Genomic DNA, 22,978 nt, shown 5'->3' on the forward strand with positions numbered 1-22,978 from the left:
CAGACATGCCTCCCATATGCGTCAGATCATCCCGCTCAGCAGGAGGAAGCTAATCCAACACTCGCACACTGAGGGCATTAAACGCCTCACATTAGCAGCCCAACAGGCAGAGATAACCCTGAGAGAGAGAAACGTCTCTCTGGCTCTCCACCGCCGTCCTGCTCCGTCTCCTCCACACCCAACGGGCTTTCATCTCACACACCAAAAACACCCAGCAACTACAGCAGAGACGACCTTGGGATACAAGAATGTTTGATGTCTGCGTGAAATAAAGAGAGGATGTTTTATAACAAGGAGAGGATAGCTGTACGCTTCTGCTTCCTCATGCAGAATGTTTCCAATCTTTGGGTTTTTTAATCTTCAGATGAACTTCTTTACATCCAGTGAACAGAGAACCAAGGAGTGAATGTTCTACTGGGAACCTTTAAGATTTTATTAACGACGTAAACTGAGTCCGTCTGCTGATTGGATTTAGTCAACTCATTTCATCTGATCATCTTCCTGATTGATGACAATGGATGTTACATCCTAGGATCAATAAGTTTGACAATTGAGCAAAGTGGAACATGTTTTCATGTTTTTATTTTAACCACTTTTGTCAGTTTCTGTCTACGTCGCCCCCTAGTGACAGCTGCAGATACATCTGCTGAAAACTTCACTAACGATGACGATCACACTCTTTTCTTTCTGCCTCTAAGAATAATCAGATCAGAAGTTGGCCTGTTGTTGTTCAGCGACATTTTAGACTTGGGATTCAAGCCTTTGTGGTTTCAGTGTTGCTGCGAAGTCGATGGGAGTTCAACTCCAACCATCTTCCACTGATGCTACTGGTTCATGAATTTTCTCTATGCCATCCTGGGAACAGCTAATATATTCTGGTCCTGTCGTCTATTTTACATCTGGATGAAACTGGAATAACTCCAGAATTCACCATTTATAATAAACAAACCTCTTTTCCTACTTAAGACGCCTTTTCTTTCCCCTCAGGCCTTTTCTGAAGCCGACGATGGTTTTCATCTCTTTATGCAGTTATATTTACTCTGTTTCAGATGGATGTATCTTTGAGTCTTTAATCTTTACCTAACAGCAGGCTTCTCTGTTTGCCAACCTACAGACTGATATTTCTATCAAAAGAAAGAGGAAACTTCACTAACGTCTCCCTGGTTTCCAGATGACTACTGGTGATGTGGGGATGCAAAGTGGGAAACGTTTCTGCTTCAGCGATTTGGGAAAAATCCTGAGTGAAGGTATTGAATATTCTGTTTCTCTCTGAGCCATTTTGCTCCAGCAAAAACAATAATAAGAATTATGCATAAAAGAGACGACACCAGAAAAAACACAGCAGAAAGGTAGTTATATTCCTTAAAAGTTTTATAGTTTAGATCAGATGTTTCCATTGAACTACAGCCATAAACCGGCCAAGTTTGGGATTTTAATAATTTATCAGAACTTTTCTTTCCAGATCAGAATCACTGGGTAACAAAAACTAAAAACAGTTTCCCATGACTGATTTTAGTCACTCAGCTTTAAAATTATTAAGTTTTGTAGCCAACAGCATCTTCTGGTATCATTCTTCAAGGCAAAGTTTCTTTAGGCTGATAGTCCGGTAGATTTGGTTCTGATCAAACTTCATTATCTGCTCCACCTCCAGCTGCTCTCTTTCTCTCTGCTCTGAGTCAAACCAACCTGTTCCCCTCCTGGCCTGTGGGGGCGCTGCACCAAGAACCACTGAAAGAAACACAAAAACCTCTGAAGACGCCGAGCGCAACTTCCTTCTTCACCAGATGGAAACAAGATGGAGGCGTCAGATTTTAACGGTCATTTGAACTTGGCTAAAGACTGCGAGATATTTCTCCCGCTAGCGCTAGGCTAATGCATTTGTTTTGGTTGTATTTACCCAGAATGCTCTGCGCAATAGCCCACTTCCTGTTTTTTGGGCCGTCTCAAGCTCGCTTGGCGTTCACACTTGAACCGCACCAGAGTTCAGTTCAGCCAAACTGACTGAGGTTTGGAGACGGACCAGAGTTTGATTTCACATTCACACCGCACCAACCGGACCGGGCTTTCTAGACAAACGGACTGGAGTTGGACTGAAGCGTTTAAAAGTTAGTTTTTTTATCGGCTCCTAGACATATTCCACACATCTTCAGTATGACTGAGCCTGTAGCTTATCAAACCACCGGTTTGTGGGTCGAACACTGAAAAGCGGATGCAAAAAGGAAGGAGCGCTCCCTCTAATCATCCTGCAAATCAACAGCGAAGTGGCTGAATGTTGGACCCAGTTGGGAGTCCAAGCGGCTCGGTTCTGGAAGCCCAGCAGAGTTCTGCCTCAGGAAGAGTTCGGTGTGAAGTCTGTTAGCATAAACCAACAAAGGGAATCTTTAGATTTGCCTCTGATCATCTCCATAATCAAGCGTTGAGCTGGTGGAAACTCATCAGGCTCCAGCTGAGCTGCAGTGATTACAGAAACTCAGAACCTTTTTACACGTTTCACAGACCGAGCTGGAAATGGGCTGAGTTCATTCTTCACAAGGGAGCAAATTGAACCGTGATGGGCTTCGATCTGCTCTAAAAGAAATCCAAACGGTCTGAGTCCATTTTTCAATCACGTTTTCCACCAATCGATTAGTGAAATCATATCTATGAGCCGATTCTCTCCAGTCCAGGGAGGTTTGGCTGGAAATCAGATGAAAGTCGCAGAAACATGGAGATAATTTGTTTGATCTAAACTTCATTCCAGCTGCTAACAGAGGAGAAAGCAACAGGCAGCGCAGAGAGCGAACCGTGGCAGAGGCAGCTGCCTCAGCTTCACTGGTGGATTGGATGATTAATATGAAGAAGCTCATTCTGAACAAACAAAACAACAGAAACAAGAATACATACATATACGTTGGTGACAGCGAATCCGTGTCAGCTTTAGACTATTTTTAATTGATTTGTTTAAAATAAACTTATTCATATTCAATCTGCCACAAAAGCTGTCATATGTCACAGAATCCATGTCAGCTGCCACTGAATCAGTTTTATAAATTTCTAAATTAAATTATATTGTTTGACTTGTTCAAAATAAATTTATTTATGTTCTGTCCAATCTGCCGTAAAAGCTGTGGCAGCTGCCACAGAATCAGTGGCGACTTTATGAATTTTTAAAATCAAATTTCAATTTACTCGCTCTAAATAAACGTATCTATTAATTTTCCCACAGAAGCCGTGGCAGCTGCCACCAGAAGTGCCACTGCAGCTGCCACTGCCGTGTCTCGAGCTTTCTGTTGGTGTTAGCATGGAGCAGAAGCTAATGACTGAGTGGTGGGCGTTGGTAATCTGCTGGGCGCTAACATGCCTGGCGCCGGCGTGTTCTGTCAGGAAGTGGATTGATCCCTAATCAGCTGCCAATCAGGGGGGTTTCCAGTCGGACCCCCTCCTCTGTGAGGCGGCGCTCGGCCCAGAATAGAAGCAGATGAAAAAGCCTTTGGAGGAACTTGCTGTCAGTCTGTCAGGACTCATCAAACTGATGATTACGCAACAGCAGCTAATGACTGCGTTCCAGCCTGAAATGTCGGGCCGGAGGGTCTGAAGACTCACTCTGCCTCCGAGAGACTGGAACCCGACCCAGAACCCGACCCGGAGCCCGACCCGAGCCGCAGGGCCCTCCGTGACCTCACTGTGTCTCTCTGGCATTTCTCCGCCGCCGTTTGGATAATTACCATCAACGCTGAACACGCTACGATTCAGCAACACATTAAATCAGTTTTACTACTCAAAACCCCGTTGCCATGGAGATTTACTGTTTAGAAATCCACCAAAATAATATAGCAGCAGAACAGAACCGACCAACACCAGAGGAGGCAGAGAACCCAAAGTTATGACAAAGAGCAGAACCACTTCAACAAGAGCAGAGATAAAATTAGTCAAGTAAAAAGTGCAGCGTAGTAAAAATTCTCCTAAAAGAAACTTTTTTCAAAGTCACTCAAGGAAATGTAACAAACTCTGATTAATACAATGCTTTCTTCAAAATAAAAGCATATTGGGTAGATTGACCCAAAATACCGATAACATTGATACCGTATCAGATTTCTTCTTGCAATTTTATTTTTTTATATTGGAGTTTCTCAAATTTACAAATCTGATTTCTCTTCCTAAAGAGAAATGAAATGTTCTGACTCGTTTACATCTCCTGTAGCAGTCTGTGTCACAGCGAATTTGAAAAAGCCTCTAAAGATTTCACCATGAAGCATAAGAGAATAAACATTGTTGTTAAACCTTATTAGCATTTTGGTTATTAATATTTTATAATTAATTATTGTCTTTTTATTTCTGCTTTATTTGTTTTTTGTTGTTTAATCTTGGATTTTTGAAATATGTTTCTGTTTCAAAGTTAATTGTTAAAATCAAGGTTTATTTTTTTAATCATTAACTTGAAAGTCCCCCAGCATGATGCTGCCACCACCGTGCTCCATCATTCAGGTTTTCTGTCTCCAACGTGACTAACAGTAACTAAAATTTATTTAAGAAGCAAAATTCTAAATATGAGACATAAAAACATCATTAATCATTTTCTTGTTTTATTTGTAAAGTTGTTAATAAATTAATTCTCCCAGTTACCTGCCGCTGAAATCCCATTAAACTCTCTGGGTTTGATCTGAATCGTAATGGGATCAAATATTCATAACTATATAACAACCGTCTGTTCAGGTTTTCACCTCAGTTATCATCTAATCTGTTCAATCCTAATCCATCTGGATTAACAAAGACCCACTGCAGACATTTTTCCTCATTTGGCTCTTAGTTTCTGCAGAAATCCTTCATCAGATTCAGGTTTTCTATGAGTTTCAGCCAAACGTCTGCATTAAGGAGACGTCAGCAGGACTCAGCCTGGGGCCCCTGGAGGCCCTTCAGAACCAAATTTGGGTCAGCAGGGTCCATCACATCCCTTCAAGATAAATTTTTGGGTCCCTGGTGGACCTTCAGAACCTTTTATGACTAGATTTGGGGCCTTGGCGGCCCCTCAGGACTCCTTAGGGCCAAATTTGGGGTCCTGATGGTCCTTCAGGATTGACTTTGGGGCAAAAAGGCCCATCACGACCAGATTTGGGGCCTTGGCGGCCCCTCAGAACCTTTCAGGGCCAATCTAGGACCAAATTTGGGGCCCTGAAGGCCCTTCAAGGCAGAATTTGGGTCCCTGGTTGCCCCTCAGGTCCCTTGAGTACCAGATTTGGGCCCCTCAGAATCCTCCAGGGACCCTCAGTTTGCCTCCAGGCCCCTGGAGCTGCTATCGGCCCCTCAGGTTCTCCACAGATGTGAACACACTCCACATTACATCACACACCAGCTCCAAGGGCCAGCAGGCCTTCCCACAATCCTCCTTGGTCGGACCCTCCACCCCCAACTCACGCTCACAGCGCGCGCTTGCATATGCGCGTGCATGCGCCTCAATGCTGCTGGAGAGGGATGCACACACACACACACACACGCACACACACACACACACACACACACACACACACACACACACACACACACACACACACACACACACACACACCCTCTCACACACGCAGACGGTCCGTCAATGGGCGGATGTTGGAGCATCATGGCGACAGCAGCTCCCTCTCACACACTCCCACACGCACGCGCCTCGCGCACGCGCTCACACCCCACCTGCCGTCGCCAGGCCGTCCTGGCCCGCTTCTCCTCCTCCCTCAGCCGGATTCATCCTCCTCTTCCTCCTCCTCCTCTTCCTCCTCCGTTATGTGCCGTCGCTCGGTCGGTCCGCTCCGCCTCCCTGCTACCCGTCCATCCCCGCAGCCTCACATCAGATCGGGTCGGTACCAGCCGCGGGCTCCGGTGCTCGCTCGGTGGGATGCGTTCCTCTCCTCCCGGTACCGATCGGACCGTCAGTGCTGCATCCTGCTCGGCTCAGCCTCGACCGTCCGTCCTGCTCCTCTTCCTCCTCCTCCTCCGCCGCTGCTGCTGCGCTTACGTTACCGTGATCCCGCGCGGCATCGCATCACATCACGTCACCGTTACCGGGACCGTTACTGGTGCCGTTACTGGTACCGTGGAGCCCACGCAGGCCGGGTATCCCCTCTCAGTGTCTCCTGCGGCCGCTCGGTGTGTGTTTCAGCACGCAGGCGCACTGGAGACAGAGAGGCGCTGTGCACGAGAGCTGCAGCATCTGCTGCACCGACACACACACACACCCTCACACACACACCGCCTCCACCCGTTACTACAACGTTACCGGTGCTGCCGGTACCGTTACTATCAACATGAGGACCATCAGGATTTATATAATATAATATAATTAGTATAATACAAGAATATATAATATAGTAAAATATAGTATGTTAGTATAATATAGTATATATTTTTTATTTAATAGCGTTTATTAATTTTGAAATTGGAAGTTATTGATCAACTCTTAATCCAGGCTATAGATTATTGACAGCTCGTGATTTTTTGGGTGATTCATAATTTCTCTGATAATGTCTGATGACTCAGTTGAATTATTTTCATGAATAATAATAAATAAATCATAAAGTCAGCTACAATAACCAGCATCTGTATCTGAGGCAGGAGTTCTGATCAGAGGAAATGTTCTCCATGTTCTCAGCTGGAGCAGCAGCGCCACCTGCAGGAAGACAGTGGGAATGACATTTAGATGAGTTATGTTTTATTATACTTCTATTGTCATTGCTGGATATTTAGTTATTCTACAAGCATCTTACACATTCATATATTTACATTTGTATTATTATTTAGCTAAATAGTTGTTTTATCCTACATAGTTTTATTCATAAACAGCATAAAATATTTGTTTTCACAAAAAAACATTCCTATTTTAAACATTTGTTTTGCCTTTTGACATTTTATGAAAATGGTTAGATCTGACAATTAACATAAAGTAAAAATAAATAACATGCTAATTAAATGGATAATATGAATGACATTATAAATGAAATTTTACATTTATCATTTGCTTATAAATGTTTATTAGAGGTTAATATTTCCAGACACTAGAAAACAACCTTAAACTGATTTCCACTTTTATTATGATTTTGTTTTAAATCGGCTTCTATAAAATATATTTAATATTTACAATTACAAAGCTAAAGAATGGAATAAATTCAATGCAAACATGGAAAAAGTTTATTATTAATAATAAATTAATCAGCCTTCTATCATAACAGGACAAAACAAAAGAAAAAAATGACCTAAATAAATAAAGAAAGGCTTAATCATCATCACATCAGTTTGATTCTGCTTCAGAAACTAAATAACAGATAAAAGCAGCTGCAGTGAATCAATATTTATCTACAATAAAAGTTCAGAATAAAATATTAGGCAAAACTTTTGTTATATTGGTTGTATCGAGCAGAGATCGACTGTTAAGTTGAGTTTCAGCAACAGCTGCGCTAAATTTTGAAATTTTGTTGATTTTATTATTTATAATAACTTTAAAAGATCAACAATATTTAAAAATAGTAAATGATGTGTCAAATAATACCGGTTCTTGTTCTCTCTTTTTTTCTGTTGTGTAAATTTTCTGTTAAAGAGGTTATGATAATAATTTTGTCAATTGCTAATAAAGTTTTTTTAAAAGCTCTGCTGTCGCGTACTCATGACGTCAGGTTACCCTGGAAACAAGCGTCGCCTGCTCTATCGGAGAGCTAGCTGCTAGTAGTTAGGTAACGTTTACAGCACAGCAGAGTTTATCATAATGTAAGAGGCATAAAAATGACTCAAAAGGTAGTTTTGATGTTGAACTGATGTCAAGAAATATGAAGTAAATCTTTATTTAGAAGAAAAGTGGCGAAGAAAGCAGAGCTGCTAACGCTAGCAGGTGTTTGAGAGAAACCCGTCACCTTCCAGAAACGTGTCCAGGTCGGTCCAGCTTGGATATTTGAGGCTCCGCAGGGAGCAGAACCTGGTAAACCTTTGTTAGTTTCTCTTTAATTCACTTTAAGCAAGTGAGAGGAATGAAATCTGATGTAATCTGTCATTAAATCAAAATTAGCCAGATAAATTTCCCTGAATCTGTTTCAGGTTGGTGGAGCTGATGGAGGAAGAAGAGGCTGTGATGTCAGAGCTGAGGAGGCAGCTGGAGGATGAAGGTCTGAGCCCAGAGGAGCAGATGATCCTCCTGAATGAAGCCCTGAACAGTGAGTGTGCTGCTGAGGAGGACGGGGTCAGAGGTCAGCATGGTTCTGATTTCATCCTGTTTTTGCCCCAGAGGTTCTGAACTCTGCTGCGGTGCAGACAGACAGCGGAGCGCTGACTCGGGTCAAGACTCGGTTCTACCACAGCGGGGTTCTGAGTCACTGTGTCCGGGTTCTGTCTCTGAGCCCCAGCAGGCTGAGGGGGAACTGGGCCTCTGCTGCCACGCTGGCCCACCTGACCAGGTGAACGTCCACCTTTACATCATCATTAAATGCTTTAGTAAGGAAATATGGACACCATTCAGGTTATATGGAAAATATATTTTCTTTTTACATGCGACATGTTTTAAATGATGCTTGTTAGAAGCTTTAGCAGCTGTTTTAATCGATTATTAGTTATTTTATTTAGTCTGATATTCTAAAACTCTGATCCAGCTCCTGCTGCGTGGGGGCGGAGCCAGGCAGCCGCTCCGAGGCTTTTCATAGGCTGTTCCTGCCGTCAGTGGTGGACGTTCTGCTGTCATTGGCCGGTCAGCTGATGAGCCGTTCAGAGGTGAGGAGGAGGAGCAGCAGGTGTGATGAAGAGCAGTGATGAAGAGCAGTAACTCCTGTGGTCTGTCTCAGGCTCCGCCCCTCCTCAGGACGGTGATGGACGCCGTGGGCTGGCTGCTCTCTGCTCACCCCCACCTCACGGCTCAGGGTCCGCTCACCTCATCCGCCCTAGAAAGTAGTCCCCGACACCTGCAGCTTCTTCACAAACAAACTTTGTCTCTGCAGTGCTAAGCTCCGCCCACTACGAGCAGATCCAGATGAGTGATGATGTCACCGTGTCGCTGCTCTGCATCCAGATGTGGACTCAAACCTGTACAGTCAACAGGTAGCGCTCAGGAACACGCCACACCACTTCCTGTTTACCTGAGTTAATGAGACTTTAAGCCTGAAGTTGATCAAATAATCCTGGTAAAAATGTTTCAACCTTAATGTGGTGAAACTGCAGAGACTTCCTGTCCCAGCTGAACGACGAATCAGCTCTGCTGCTGCTCAACGACGCCGTCGCCCAATTGGCTCTCAGCTCGGACGCCGCTGTGGGCGGAGCCTCCATCAGGCTGATGCTCCTGATGGCCAATCAGCTGGGACTCCGCCTGCGCTCTCTCCTGTTCAACTTTAAAGGTCAGAGGTCGGACAGCAGGAGGTGAGACTGTGTTATCACATATTGGGGAGGTCAGAGGTCATTCTATGTGTCTGCAGGTCTCGACAGCCTGCTGGAGAAAGACTGGAGGGGGCGGGGCTTTGAACAGGAAGTGGATCAGCTGATCGCAGTCATCCGGCAGGAAGAAGCCGCCAGCCATCAGTCAGAGGTTCATCTGATAAATCAGAAATAATAATAAATAATTTGATCACTAAATTATACATTTAGTTCCTGTCATTTAAATCGGAATAAAGCAACATTATGCAAATTTTTATATGATTGTTCAAATTTAACCAAACGTTCTCAATAAATTGTGTGTGTGTGAAGGAGAGCAGTGAGCGCGTGCGGGCGGCGTGTGTGATCCAGGCGGCGTGGCGTTCGGTTCTGACCCGGCGCAGAGTGAAGAATCTCAGCAGAGCCGTGAGCGCGCTGCAGCGTAGATACAGGTACTGATCAGGATCTGATCAGAGCGACATCAGAGCGACGCGCCTCCTCATCACATGTTTAACGTTTTTACCGCCATGTTGACCTCAGGGCACGGCGCAGGCGTCTGCAGCAGCAGGAGGCGGCGCAGCAGTGGGAGGAGCAGCTACACTACCAGGTCAGTGCTGCAGCTGAAGGTCTGTGTGTTCAGTGTTCAACTTCTAGGCACCACAGATCTGGAATAAACTTCCAGAAAACTACAAAAGAGCCGAAAAGAGTTCCTTTAACCCAAGATGAAAAACTAACTAATAGATCAACTTTATGTAATTTATTAAACTCACATTTTGAAAGAATAATGTTTTTTATAACAGTCCAGGTTCCTCCGTTTAATCCAGCAAATGTAAAATTATTTATGAGTTATAGATAAAAAAATAAAAATCAAATATATTTCAGTGTTTAGATTTTCCTGATGAACGCTCCTGCAGGTGTGTGTGCGGCGGCAGCAGGCGAGGCGGCGCCTGCATCAGAAGCAGAGGGAGCTGCTCCAGCTGCTTCCTGCAGGTAAGCCCCGCCCCCTCGCCTTCCTCTGCTCTGATTGGAGCAGCAGCTTCTGACCTTAGTGTCTCCAGACCAGGTGCATCCGTACCTGGAGGAGTGCGAGCGCCGAGCCGCCGTGGTGATCCAGAGCGCATGGAGAGGCTTCAGAGACAGACGTCGCTACGGCGACGCTCTGAGGGACTCGGCGAGGCGGCAGCGCGCCGCCAGGACGCTACAGAGAGCCGTAAGACACAAACACGATGATGTCATCTCACCTGTCCAGCTGCTGATGAAACGCCGTCTGCTCCTCCAGGGCCGTCGGCTTCTGGAGAAACGACCCGCAGCTCAGGCTCCGCCCCCAACACCGCTCTGGATTGGTCAGGAGGGTTTGACGGACAGCCGGCGGGCGGAGCTGAAGCAGCAGGTGGAGGAGTACATCCAGGAACACAGGGTGAGGTTGACTTTCTTTCTACAAGCAGGACGTCCACATTTATTGATTAATAATACAAAATCTTTGCAGACAAAGAAACTTGTACTTTAGGTTGAAAGTTAAATTTGGCCTTCATCAAACCTTAACGTATCAGTGTTTCTAACGCGTGTGTGTGTGCGGGCGGGCGTGTGTGTGTGTGTGTGCAGTCGACACGCGTGTCTGTGGAGGCGTGTGCTGCGCTGCATGAGGAGGTGCAGCAGCTGCTGCAGGCAGAGCTGCAGGGTGGAGCTCAGCGCAGGAGGGAGGAGCAGCAGGTGGAGGCTCTGCTGGCGCAAACACACACACACCTGGAGCTGCTGCGAGGTCTGACACACACACACACGCACACACACACACACACATACACACAGAGGATCGATAATCAGCTGCATCACCCCTACAGATGCCCCGCCCCTTTCGGTTGTCACGGCGGCGCAGGCGGAGTCCTTCCTGAGCCCGTCAGCATCCATCGCGGTTCGCGGGCGCAACGCCCACAATGCCGTGCTGCAGGCGAGCCGGCTGCCCTGGTGGCGGACGCTGGGAGACACGAACATGGGGGCGGAGTCAGGCCCCGCCCACCTGCCGGAGCTGGAGGCGGAGCTTGGAGGACTGTTTATCGGAGGCCTGGCGGTGGACGGCGTGAAGCTGTAGCAGCAGGATGTGAAATATGTGAAGTTTGTTTTTGTCTCTAATAAAACATGTAAGTTTATCAGAGCACAGCGCCTCCTGCTGTCTGTGTGTGGAAAGGACTCCAGTAAATGTCACCAACTGGACCTGAGGGGTCAGAGAAATGTTTGCACTTCCCTCTGTTGGCCAGCAGAGGGAGCCGTTCCTGCATCCCAGTCAGGAGGAAGAGGAGGCGCCGCTGCTCCTCTTCCCCCTCAGAGCAGAATGTGACGCTCCGCCGGTTAGCGGCGGCTCCTCCTCCTGATGGGTGATGACGTCAGAGGCGGAGCAACGTATTGATTATAGATCGGAGCAGCAGGACAGCAGATGTTGCATAAGCTGCAGCTGATCAGAGCGTTGGAGGGAAGCAGCAGGTAAGAAACAGATTCACTGCAGGAGCTGAAGGTCAGAGGTCAGAGTCAGACGGTCGACTGTTTATTACTGTTGGGAAACTTTAGCTGGAGTTTGAATTATAGCAGCAACGTTTTCAGACCAAATGTTTAATTTATTCACTTTTCTGTAAGAATGAGCAGACAGTTTTACTGTTTTCATTCTTCTGTTTATTGTTTAGCTGCAGAGTTTTTCAGAAATAAATAATCTTGACTTTATTATATATTTGTCAGAAATGACAAAACAAAATGAATTTATTTTTATTTGTCTGAATATTGGCTACAATTCTCTCTGGATTCCAAACTTTAGTTCATTTTCTAAAGCATGAAAACAAAATGATCGTCTGTAAAACAGTGATCAATAAATATACTTTATTTATGCAGTGGTTAATTAAAGATAAACTCCAGAAATGATCATTTAAAATATTAAAGTTAATATTTATAGCTTCAAGTTCATATTTCAGCTTACATGAAAACGTAATTTCAGCAAAATGATAATTTATTTCCTCATTTGTCTCCCAACTGTGTCTGAAATGTATTTAAAAATCACCAAAATAAAAGAATAATGAATATTTTTAATTAATTTGAGCAGATATTATTATTATTATTATTATTATTATTATTATTATTATAATGACCGGGTCCAGTTGAATTAATTCCCAGAGGAATGTGTTGAAATGTGCTGAAGCAACTTTCTTCTTCTTCTACTTTAGGACCGCCTCTTCTTCTTCTTCTGCTCCTGTTGCTCTGCGGTCGTTGCCACGGCGATGCCGGGCTCTCTGCCCCGCGTGGTGACGGTCCCGGCTCTGCTCAGCTCTCTGCCCCGCGGCGCCAACCCTCCCAGTCTGCCCAGCTTCCCCAGCATCAGCCTGCCCAGGGTGGTTGCCATGCCGACCGTGGCGGAGGCCCCTCGCCGGCTGCTGCAGGACTGCTGCTCCGTGTTGGACCACCAGGCCTCTGGCGGTAACTGGACCACCCGTCCATTCTGCTCTTTTATCTCAACGTTAAAAGAAAAACCAGAGGCAGAAGTTTTATTTAGCTTTTATTTCCTCTGATTATTTCACATTCAGGCGAGTTTTCACTTATTTAGATGTTTAAATCTGAGAGAAGAAGAATTGAAATTATCCAGAAGGAGGTCAGGTTACCAGGCACGGTGGTGGAAGCATCATGCTGTGGGTCTGTTTCATTATGAAGGATTATTTTAAAAATCTTCACTTTGGCATCTAAAAGGTTCATATAATTATGTCTGCAAATTTAAAAGATTCAATAATAAACCGATTAATCAATTCTTCATTATTAATCTGACAACATTTCCAGCTTTCAGAACATTTTTCCTCTGAGATCCTGAAACTCCACCAGGCTGAGCATGAATGAAAGTGGGCGGAGCCATGATGCTCTGTGTGTGTGTGTGTGTGTGTGAGGATTATCTCCACTGGTGTGTGGATGTGAGCTGAAGGAATCATCCTCATGTATGGTAAGATAATATTTATCATTTATTAACCATAAATCTCATTTTTCTGCATCATCGTCGAATTAAATTTAGCGTTTTTTAAAATCTGACTAAATCTCTTTATAAATTATATATTTTAAAAATAATGTTTCATATTTCTAAAGGTTGTTTCCTCTTATTTAGAATAATGATGGGATTTTAATCACATTTCTGTTATTTATAGAAGAAATAAAATGTAAAATTAATTTAGAATATTTTAAATTTTTCAGTTTGTTTCATTTATCTCCATCTGACCTTTTCATCTTCCTGCTATCAGCTGATTATTATATATTTCATTTTATCAAACCCAACCGATTGGTTTGGAGTGTAATCATAATTCATAATTTATAATTTATTTATAATTCATAATTTATAATTCCCCACCACAGATTTCAGTCTTAATCCTCGTCCAATCTCTGCAGATATTCACAAACTGATGCTGATTATTGGATGTTTAAATAATAATAATAATTTCCCAACATTATAACTTATAACTCTGACCAAACATGTTTCTGTTCATAAAGAACTGATGGATTTATTGATTTCATTGGCACAATGGTATTTATATCTATTCAATAACTTATCGATTGGTTTGGTTTCAGATCAAATCCTTTTGGCTACTTAGTCCAGATTTTTTTTCTTAACTTTAGGATGAAATTAAAACAATAAAACCTTAAAAATCAGACAGAAAAATGATGCTGCTGTAGTTACTGAGTGAGAATCTAAAAATAAAAACTCCATCGTTTATTTTAATAAAGTCTGATTGTTTTATTTCACTGCTGCTGAACAAACAGAATAAAAGTATCAAAAATCTACAAACTGCATTTATTGTGGGATAAATTAATACAGATCTACCAGTTGAAGATTTTAACAAAACTCAGATTTAACTTTTCAAAACATAATTTTGCACCAGTTTCCTTCAGGTTCTCATTCTGAGAAAAATGTTTTTTAAAGTTTGGAATTGTAAAATATAAGGCAGCTAAAACTGAACAAAATAGATATTGAGCTTTAATAAATCTTCCTTTAAGACTTAAATCCCTTTTTATATAAATTAAAGCAGAATTTAAACTTTCATCAGAGCAAATGCAGGTCAGTCATAATCTTCCAGATAAAGATGTGAGTCATATTTTCATGTTGCCTCATGTAAAACATTGTTCTGTTACTTTCCTATTATTTAGTTTTTGCAACTATTAACTTGTTTTTTGGGAAAAATCCTTTTCTTTCCAAACAAGTTGCACCTGACCTTTGATTTTAATAGAAAGTTCTGCTTTTCCTGCAGGTTTCATGTGAAAAGCCTTCATAGCTCAGCGTTGTGGTTGGATTTAAACTGAATCCAGTAATTCTCTGGTCCCATAAACCAGATTATGCAGAGCTGATTACAGGCATGTTTCTGGTTCTGAGGTCCAAACGGGTCATATGTCCAGTTGTGTGTGTTGAACCGCGTTCTGGACTCTTTAAGCTCTTTTGACGGAAAACAACAAGAGTATAAAGACGTTATGCAACGAGCAGCAGCAGCAGCAGGATTAACTGCTGAGACGTTGCAGCGTTGCCGCGGCGCGGCCCGGTTCTGTCCATCTGGACCCACAACATGAAGCCTCATCTCTCTGGTTCAGATTGGGATTAAGGTGGAGAAGTGGGGATTCCTGACTGTGACGGTTTGACAACCTTTTAATCCCTGAAACTCAATATGAGAGATTAGAGATTAAAGCCAGCAGACGCTCTGCTGCCCCCTGCTGGCTGAGAGGAGAACTGACGTCTGAGAGTTTGTAGAAACTAGTTACAATTACTTGAGTAATTATTTGAACAAAATTTACCTTTAGGAGTATTTTTAGTGCGCAGTACTTTGAGTAATTATATTTTAAAGTATTTCTACTTTTACTTGAATAAAATTTCTAGATTTTTTACCCACTGAATGAAAAACAAACATGTTTTAACCAAAAATTCACCAGACACACGATGGTGTGTTAATAACAGCTGCAGCTTTTATTAAAGTTTTATAAGTGTTTTTATGGAAAGAAACTGATTTGGAAAAAATATCTATTTGCTCTGACTATGTTATTTTTCTTGAATTATTGTCATTTTAGTCCTTAAAATATAAAAATTTCCTCTTAACTTTGCATTTTGTTTTGTCTGATGATGTAATTTTTAAATATTAAATGATTGAGACTAATCTGAATAACTTTGGACAAACGTAAAGAATCTTTATGTTTTGTTGTTCCAGGTGTGTGTGGCTGCTGCTGGGCGCTGCGTCCTCGCTACAAACGGCTGGTGGACAACATTTTCCCTGAAGACCCAGAGGTAAACACACACACACACACACACATACACACACACACACACAGAGCGTTGTCCCTGGTGGTGAGGTCATAATGAGGTCGTGTGCTGTCTGCTCAGGATGGGCTGGTCAAGGCCAACATGGAGAAGCTGACCTTCTTCGCTCTGTCGGCGCCGGAGAAGCTGGACAGGATCGCTGCCTACCTGTCGGAGCGTCTGACCAGAGAGCTGAACCGCCACCGTTACGGGTCAGAACCAGAACCATGTCGGGTTTGGTTTAGCAGTCAGCGCCCCGTTAAAGCAGCTGTTGCCGTTCCAGGTATGTGTGCATCGCGCTGGAGGCCATGGAGCAGCTGCTGCTGGCCTGCCACTGCCAGAGCATCAACCTGCTGGTGGAGAGTTTCCTCGGGACGCTGCGGCTGCTGCTGGAGGCCGACAGGCCGCACCTGCACATCCTGGCCACCGGCTCCGTACGAACACACACCTGGGTCCACACACCACAGCAGACCAGCTTTAATCCATTACTTTTCTAAGAAGGAAATTACAAATGACAGAAAATATTTTCATAAAGTGGCTTTTATGTTACCATCCTTTCTGTGAGCTTTACAGCAGAGCCAGACTGAGAGTTTAATTAATTATTGATGATGTGTTCAAATTAATTCTGACTTTTTTTCACAAAAATTTCTCAGAAATTTTCCCTCAGAATTCTGATCTTTTTTTTTTTTTTTGCAAAAGTTTCATGTTTCTCAGAATGCAAACTTTTTTTTATCAGGATTTTGTTTTTTTTTCTCATAATTTTGACTTTTTACTCAGGATTCTGACTTTTAAAAAAAATCTGATTTTCTTTCTTCATAATTTTGACTTTTTTCTCAAACTGTTGACTTTTCTCAGATTTTTTTTCTCAGAATTTTGAACTTAATCTCTTTTTTTTCTCAGAATCAGAAGTGTTTGTGCTTCATCAGGCAAATTTAGTCTTAAAACTCAAACATACCAAATAAGAAGAAACAGTTGTTTAAATATTTTCATTTACTAACAATATAATTAACATAAATCTGAGAATGTTTGTTTTTTTATTCTGATTTTGACAGATTTACACAGAATTAGAATTCGGTCAGGATGTTTAGATTTGTTGTTTTTCACATAATTTAAAGTTAACATACAAACTAGTTTTTGTGGTAAATTGATTGTTTGTATGAAATCAGCCAGGAAACCTGGAGCAAATGGTGTTTGAATATTAAAATGAAACTGAATGTTTCTGTCTTGTTTTTGTGGTTTGTGTTTGTTTTGGTTGCAGTTTGTGAAGTTTGCGAACATCGAGGAGGACACGCCTTCGTACCATCGCAGCTACGACTTCTTCGTGTCTCGGTTCAGTGAAATGTGTCACTCCGACCACGAAGACCCCGACACTCGGATCAAGTCAGTTTCCAGATGCTTTACGTGAAACTTTTACGGTTTCTGCTGTCAAAAAATTATTCAAATGAGCAAAACTGTTAAACTATCAAGATTTTGGAAGAAAACATTAATCTGCAAAAAACTTTAGAAATATTTTGATAATTTTTCATTTGCTTCTGATGTTTCAGATCTCTAAAAAGGTATTTTCTCCTCATAGAGAATGTAAATATAAATATTTCTGGTTGTCAAACAAATCTTAATTTTAAAATAACTGGGTAAAGACAGAAATCAGTTTTCTGTTTGGCTCTGAGGAAGAACAAACGTGACTTTCTGTGGTTCAGGATCCGCGTGTCGGGGATCCGCGGCCTGCAGGGCGTGGTCAGGAAGACGGTGGACGACGAGCTGCAGGTCAACATCTGGGAGCCGCGGCACATGGAGCAGATTGTCCCCGCCCTGCTGGTCAACCTGGAGCAGGGCAACAGGTGAGCTGACCCCGCCTCCATGACGAAACAGGAAGTTCAGACGCATCACCTGGACTGTTCTGGTTTCATTGGTGCTTCATTAGGATGAATCAGTGAATGTGTGTTTCTTTAGGATGAATCAGTGAATGTGTGTTTCATTAGGATGAATCAGTGAATGTGTGTTTCATTAGGATGAATCAGTGAATGTGTGTTTCATTAGGATGAATCAGTGAATGTGTGTTTCATGAGGATGAATCAGTGAATGTGTGTTTCATTAGGATGAATCAGTGAATGTGTGTTTCTTTAGGATGAATCAGTGAATGTGTGTTTCTTCAGGATGAATCAGTGAATGTGTGTTTCATTAGGATGAATCAGTGAATGTGTGTTTCATTATAATGAATCAGTGAATGTGTGTTTCTTCAGGATGAATCAGTGAATGTGTGTTTCTTCAGGATGAATCAGTGAATGTGTGTTTCATTAGGATGAATCAGTGAATGTGTGTTTCATTAGGATGAATCAGTGAATGTGTTTGCCTGCAGCGACTCTCCTGCTGAGCAGACGGAGGTGTGCTTCAGAGAGCTGCTGGGCCGAGCCGCGTACGGACACATCAACAACGCCATCAGACCCGTTCTCATGTGAGAATCGCCTCAGTTCAAACTCACTGACTAGATCAGCAACATTTCATCTAATAAGATCATTTTCCTGCTAGATCAGCAAATTAGTTTCATGTTTTCTGGTTAAAACTTGAGTTACTGTCATGTTTTCAGAGGTTAGCTTCAGGCTAACCTGCAGCTAGTAATGTCAGTCGTTCCAAAAGCAACAAACAAACTGACACCAACATGAGTGTTTTATTTATTTAATTTACTTAATTTTACGGGCCGTATTCAGTTTTTGTGAAGTGGTGAATCGAACTGAGGAGAGATTTGCTGATTCAAGACGACTTGGAAACTTATATCTGTAGAATATAATGTCTTTATTAGGGTGAAAACCTCTTTATTTTTATATTTATAAAACCTCAAATTGCAAAAATACAAAATCTTACCAAATATCTTGACTAACTTGAAATAAACAAAACTAACTTACCTGAAGTTTTACTTCTATTGGCAGATTATTTCACTGAAAACATGGGAAAATGTTACATAATTTAAACAATCTACCATTACTGTTTATCAATATTCAAGAATTGTTGGCGTAACAGTTCTTGCTGGATATAACTGTCATATTTCAAATGAATATTTGAACAAGAAAAAAATGGTCAGATTTAGTTTTTGGATGTTTCACTTTCTCCATTTTGTGAAGTAAGAGATTTTCTCTGACTTAATGTATCTGATTTATGAAAATCTGAACTTGTTTCTGGTAAACTGTGTGGATCTTATTCCCAAAGTTCAGGTGTGTTAGCATTAGCATTAGCATTAGCATTAGCATTAGCGTTAGCATTGGGACAGGAAGTGTGTCTGAGGGTCAGCTGTGTGTCCAGGCACCTGGACAGCCGCAGCCTGTGGGAAGGAGGCAGCTTTGCTGTTCGCTGCTTCCAGATCATCATGTTCTCCATCCAGGTCAGCAGAACCGCTCCGCCGTGTCGCCGTGTTTCCACCGGGTGGCGCTGCTGTGACCAAATGATGTGTTTTCAGTCCCAGCACTCCCACCTGGTCATCCAGCAGCTGCTGGGTCACCTGGACGCCAACAGCAGGAGTCCGGCGTCCGTCCGGGCCGGGATCGTGGAGGTTCTGTCTGAGGCAGCTGTGATCGAAGCCACTGGATCCGTAGGTGAGCCGGAACCAGAACCAGAACCGGACCGGACCGGACCGGACCGGACCGGGTTCTCCCATCTCACAGTTTTCTGCTCCGTGCTGCAGGTCCCACCGTGCTGGAGGTGTTCAACACGTTGCTGCGGCAACTCAGGCAGAGCGTCGACTACCAGCTGACTGGTTACTATGACAACGCCGGAAAACACAAAACCACGTCGTTTCACGAGAAAACGCTGCAGGATGCCGTCATCAAAACCATCGGTCAGAACCGGGATTAAAAATGAAATCACCTGATTTGATTTTTAATCTGAGTTATTATTTTAAACACTAAATGTTTTTTTAATTAAAGTTTAATTCGTGCTGCTGCAGGATCCTTTGCCAACACACTTCCTGTCTACCAGAGGTCAGAGGTCATGCTGTTCATCATGGGGAAAATTCCAGTCCCCGGCATCTACCCGGCTCTGGGATCTCCGAACACCGGGTAACTTTCCCCCTCCCTGTCCCATCTAGTCGTTACCATGACGACCAGTAACAGAGCCCGTGTTTCAGGTTTGAAGGCAGCAGGATGATCCAGGTGATGCTGCTGAAGTCTCTGCTGCAGGTGGGGAGCCATGTTTAAATAAATAAATGTTATTCATTCATTTTTAATATATTTATTTAGTTTACTAAACAAGCAAGTGATAGCACTACAATGACAAATCAATAATGTATAAATAAACAAATGTGTTTCCTCCTCAGGTTTCGGAGCGCTACGACAGCAGCAACCTGCTGACCGCGCTGCCCTCCTCCTTCCTGGAGCCGCTGCTGTCCTTCACCCTGATGGACGACCCGGAGATCCGCCTGCTGGTTCTGTCCATCCTCACCTCGCTCATCGACCGCCGTCACAACGCAGCCAGGATCACCGCGGTCAGGTCAGGACCGGCATGCCAAACACCGCCATCTAGTGGCAGATGCATTAAACCAGCTTGAATCGGCCAATGAGGCGGCAGAATTGAACTTGCTGTTGATTGGTTGGTTGTTTGTGGACAGTGTGACGTTTGACGTGTCGGTTCTGGAGCAGAAGGAGGACAGATGCTCCCGGCAGGACAACCTGTTCATCAGGAAGGTGAGGATGATGATCACAGCTGCTGCTCTGTGTTCATGTTCGGCAGACATTTAGAATCCAGGTGATTTTTATTGTTATTGTTCAGAAGCTCAACAAAATTCATTACATTACAAAGAAAAGAAGATAAAAATGAGGAAGAGAAGCCGGGGGCTGCAGCCGTTGAAGGTATTTTTCTGAGATGTGTGTTTCTGCTGTGCAGCACGCCCAGCGGCTCTACAGACACGTCTTCCTGGCCTGTAAGGAGGAGTCCAACGGGCCGAGCCACTACCAGGCGCTCTTCATCTTACTGGTTGTCCTCAGTGTGGAACTGGTCAGTGAGGAGGTTCTGGTGGACCTGATCCGACTCATCCTGGCTCTGCAGGTGAGCTCACATCACCTGGCGGGTCTCCATGTTGCTGTCCTCCTCTCTCATGGACTCCTCTGTGATTGGCTGCTCAGGAAATGGGCGTGACCAATCAGGAGAGTCTGTCTGTTTGGAACCGCTGCAGTCTTCACGCCGTCTGCGCCGCCGCCCTCCATGTTCTGTCGCAGACCGGCCCGCCGCCGCCTCTCCATCAGCACGTCACTCAGGTGATCAGAGCGTAGAAATAAGGAGTGAAGGTGTGTTCAGCGTGTCTACTCTAGTTTTATATTTCTGCAGGTCATAGAGAGTCGACAGAAGGGGGCGCCACACCTGCTGCCTGAAAGCGTCCTGTGTGACCAACCCAGGTACCAAAACAAGCCGATCAGACGACGTCCGGTTGGATTGGAAGAAGTATTGATTGATTGATTTGGTTTGTCAGGATCCCAAACGGGGATCTGAAGGTGGACAAAGATCTCCTGTTTGTCCAGTCCAAGGTCTGCGAGGCGCTGACAGGAAGCAGCTACAGCACGCAGTGTGAACGGCTCAACACGCCTTACACTCCTCAGCTGACCGGTACACACTCCTCACCTGTAAACAAGTTTGTTTCAGGATTTTCTTAGACAGGAAATGTTTAGTGTGAAGTGTTTAGTTCTCTGACTTTAGTTTTGTTCCAGATGAAGACCGTCTGTCCAGGAAGATGAGTATCGCAGACACCATCTCCCTCCAGATCGCCATAGACCAGGAGGCCAGCGCTGATCCTCAGGTTTGTTTCTGTCTGTAACTTCATCTGTTCATCTGAACGTTGATTTAAGTTTCACTTTCTGCTCCACAGAAACCTCAGACTGAGCAGATCACCTTTGAGACGCTGAAGAACGCCATTGGTAAACCGCTGCCTTTTACCTGCATGTGGATTTTATTTGTTTCTCTGTTTATTTGAGACGTTGTTTTTCTTTTAGAGGATAGTGGAGGTGTGGAGGAGGAGGAGAGGAGGAAGAGGATGGAGGTGGTGGAGAGGTTTCAGACGGCTCCTTTTGAGGAAATAGCAGCTCTCTGTGGATCCAGGGTGAGACACTTGGGCTGCATTCACACCGGCACCAATCCGCTTTAATCCTACTCCAGTTAGATTAATGTGAATTATTATTCAGATTAATAACCGAACCGTTGGCTTGGTGTGAATGCTAATCAAACTGGTCCGCCTACAGACCTCAGTCTGGGTTTGGTGGAAGTGAAAATGTTCAGTTAAAATGTATATGTGAACATCGAGTGGACCAGAGACCGCTCCACAAGCAGTAAATGGACTACAGCGCAGTGCATTCTGGGTAAATACAACCAAAACAAACAGCTAGCTTAGCGCTAGCAGGAGAAATGACTCGTGGTCTTTAGCCAAAGACAAATAGCCACTAAAATCTGACGCCTCCATTTTGGTTTCCATTTCATAAAGAAGGAAGTTGCCCTCAGTGTCTTCAGAGGTTTTTGTTTCATTTCCTTCAGTGGTTCTTCATGCAGCGCCCCTAGTGGCTAGGAGGGGAACAGGTGTTCAACTAGTTTAGATTGTTTGACTGAAAGCAGAGAGAAAGAAAACTACAGCAGCTGAAAATGTAACAAGTTGGTCCCCAATCAAACCGAACAATTTATCTTAAAACTGTTTATGGTTTTGGTCAGATTAGAAACTTTGTCTGTTTAATGAAAACATGTCAAACTGTCTGACTGACAGACGGTATCATCTTTCCCCTTAGACGTCGCTGCTTCAGTCCAAACTGGACCAGGTCTTTGACCTGATCGTCCGTCCTCCTCCGTCTCCGTCAGGACAGCCGTCTCAGCGGTCCACGCCCGTCTATGAGATGAAGTTTCCTGATCTGTGCGTGTATTAGAGGCCCAGCTGGATAATAATGAAGCATTTTATGTAGCGGTAAAAAAACGGATCATAAACATGATTCATCTACAAGTAATAAGTTTTTTCAGTGACTGTTTGGTTACTTTTAAATGACAAAAACTTTCTTTGTTAATTTATTAAAACAATAAGGTCTGATTAAAAATTCTCATATAGTTTATTAAGACCATGAATTCACAGTAAAAACATGTTTGATGTTTTCACCGTCTCTTCCTTGCCATTTTTTAAAATTAAAACTTTTTCCTGACCTTGTTATCTGCGTCTCTGTTTCTTATAAATACCTCTAAACCTTCCAGAACCAAAGCAGTGATTTCTGTAAGGATTTAAGATAAAAACAAACCCTGATCATTAAAACACATCTGGATTATCTGCTTTTGTTAAAAACATGAACATCATCATCTGACTACTTGAAGGACTAACAGCTGAAAACTTAAAGACGTTGA

The 22,978-nt window shown here is 43.4% G+C and overlaps 3 protein-coding genes across 7 annotated transcripts in view; 2 read left to right on the forward strand and 1 right to left on the reverse strand.

Moving 5' to 3' along the window:
- LOC102234732 (kalirin-like) overlaps nucleotides 1–6,294 on the reverse strand; it is a 35,490-nt gene extending 29,196 nt beyond the window's left edge. The window contains exon 1 of one of the 2 annotated variants that reach the window (XM_023329653.1): nucleotides 5,659–6,294. In XM_023329653.1, the coding sequence (XP_023185421.1) occupies nucleotides 5,659–5,713 (55 nt within the window). In that variant the 5' untranslated portion in view covers nucleotides 5,714–6,294. The remainder of the gene's footprint in view (nucleotides 1–5,658) is intronic. The other variant, XM_023329652.1, reaches the window with a different exon arrangement.
- iqcb1 (IQ motif containing B1) lies at nucleotides 1,117–11,527 on the forward strand. Of its 4 annotated transcripts, XM_023329763.1 has the most exons (16): nucleotides 1,117–1,247; nucleotides 6,614–6,665; nucleotides 8,047–8,162; nucleotides 8,234–8,402; nucleotides 8,595–8,712; nucleotides 8,784–8,859; nucleotides 8,937–9,036; nucleotides 9,157–9,329; nucleotides 9,408–9,517; nucleotides 9,676–9,794; nucleotides 9,883–9,949; nucleotides 10,257–10,332; nucleotides 10,401–10,552; nucleotides 10,622–10,759; nucleotides 10,945–11,101; nucleotides 11,181–11,527. In XM_023329763.1, exons 3-16 carry the CDS (start codon nucleotides 8,060–8,062, stop codon nucleotides 11,426–11,428), a joined length of 1,806 nt encoding a protein of 601 aa, XP_023185531.1. In that variant the 5' UTR covers nucleotides 1,117–1,247; nucleotides 6,614–6,665; nucleotides 8,047–8,059; the 3' UTR covers nucleotides 11,429–11,527. The 4 variants fall into 4 exon arrangements, with proteins under 4 accessions (XP_023185531.1, XP_023185532.1, XP_023185530.1 ...); XM_023329764.1 differs by lacking the exon at nucleotides 6,614–6,665; XM_023329762.1 differs by lacking the exons at nucleotides 1,117–1,247; nucleotides 6,614–6,665 and adding an exon at nucleotides 7,209–7,930.
- A 206-nt stretch (nucleotides 11,528–11,733) lies between these two features.
- On the forward strand, nucleotides 11,734–22,814 carry LOC102234223 (protein EFR3 homolog B-like). Its single transcript, XM_023329718.1, has 23 exons — nucleotides 11,734–11,817; nucleotides 12,546–12,795; nucleotides 15,543–15,619; nucleotides 15,716–15,843; nucleotides 15,915–16,065; nucleotides 16,890–17,011; nucleotides 17,329–17,469; nucleotides 17,988–18,083; nucleotides 18,926–19,004; nucleotides 19,080–19,215; nucleotides 19,305–19,457; nucleotides 19,566–19,677; nucleotides 19,746–19,797; nucleotides 19,935–20,107; nucleotides 20,226–20,301; nucleotides 20,501–20,662; nucleotides 20,740–20,871; nucleotides 20,942–21,009; nucleotides 21,084–21,217; nucleotides 21,319–21,407; nucleotides 21,477–21,525; nucleotides 21,601–21,707; nucleotides 22,381–22,814. Exons 2-23 carry the CDS (start codon nucleotides 12,600–12,602, stop codon nucleotides 22,513–22,515), a joined length of 2,568 nt encoding a protein of 855 aa, XP_023185486.1. The 5' UTR covers nucleotides 11,734–11,817; nucleotides 12,546–12,599; the 3' UTR covers nucleotides 22,516–22,814.
- Nucleotides 22,815–22,978: the final 164 nt, after the last annotated feature.

This window comes from Xiphophorus maculatus, chromosome 24 (assembly GCF_002775205.1).
Source record: "Xiphophorus maculatus strain JP 163 A chromosome 24, X_maculatus-5.0-male, whole genome shotgun sequence".
NCBI classification, from domain to species: domain Eukaryota; kingdom Metazoa; phylum Chordata; class Actinopteri; order Cyprinodontiformes; family Poeciliidae; genus Xiphophorus; species Xiphophorus maculatus.

What these genes read in the sequence shown, in the direction of transcription:
- iqcb1 (XM_023329763.1), top strand. Translation starts at nt 8,060, where the DNA reads ATGGAGGAAGAAGAGGCTGTGATGTCAGAGCTGAGGAGGCAGCTGGAG. An exon ending in AGCTGATGAGCCGTTCAGAG is followed by an intron (nt 8,713 to 8,783) that starts GTGAGGAGGAGG and finishes GGTCTGTCTCAG; the next exon opens with GCTCCGCCCCTCCTCAGGAC. An exon ending in GCGCTGCAGCGTAGATACAG is followed by an intron (nt 9,795 to 9,882) that starts GTACTGATCAGG and finishes TGTTGACCTCAG; the next exon opens with GGCACGGCGCAGGCGTCTGC.
- LOC102234223 (XM_023329718.1), top strand. Translation starts at nt 12,600, where the DNA reads ATGCCGGGCTCTCTGCCCCGCGTGGTGACGGTCCCGGCTCTGCTCAGC. An exon ending in GACCCCGACACTCGGATCAA is followed by an intron (nt 17,012 to 17,328) that starts GTCAGTTTCCAG and finishes TCTGTGGTTCAG; the next exon opens with GATCCGCGTGTCGGGGATCC. An exon ending in GCCAGGATCACCGCGGTCAG is followed by an intron (nt 20,108 to 20,225) that starts GTCAGGACCGGC and finishes GTTTGTGGACAG; the next exon opens with TGTGACGTTTGACGTGTCGG.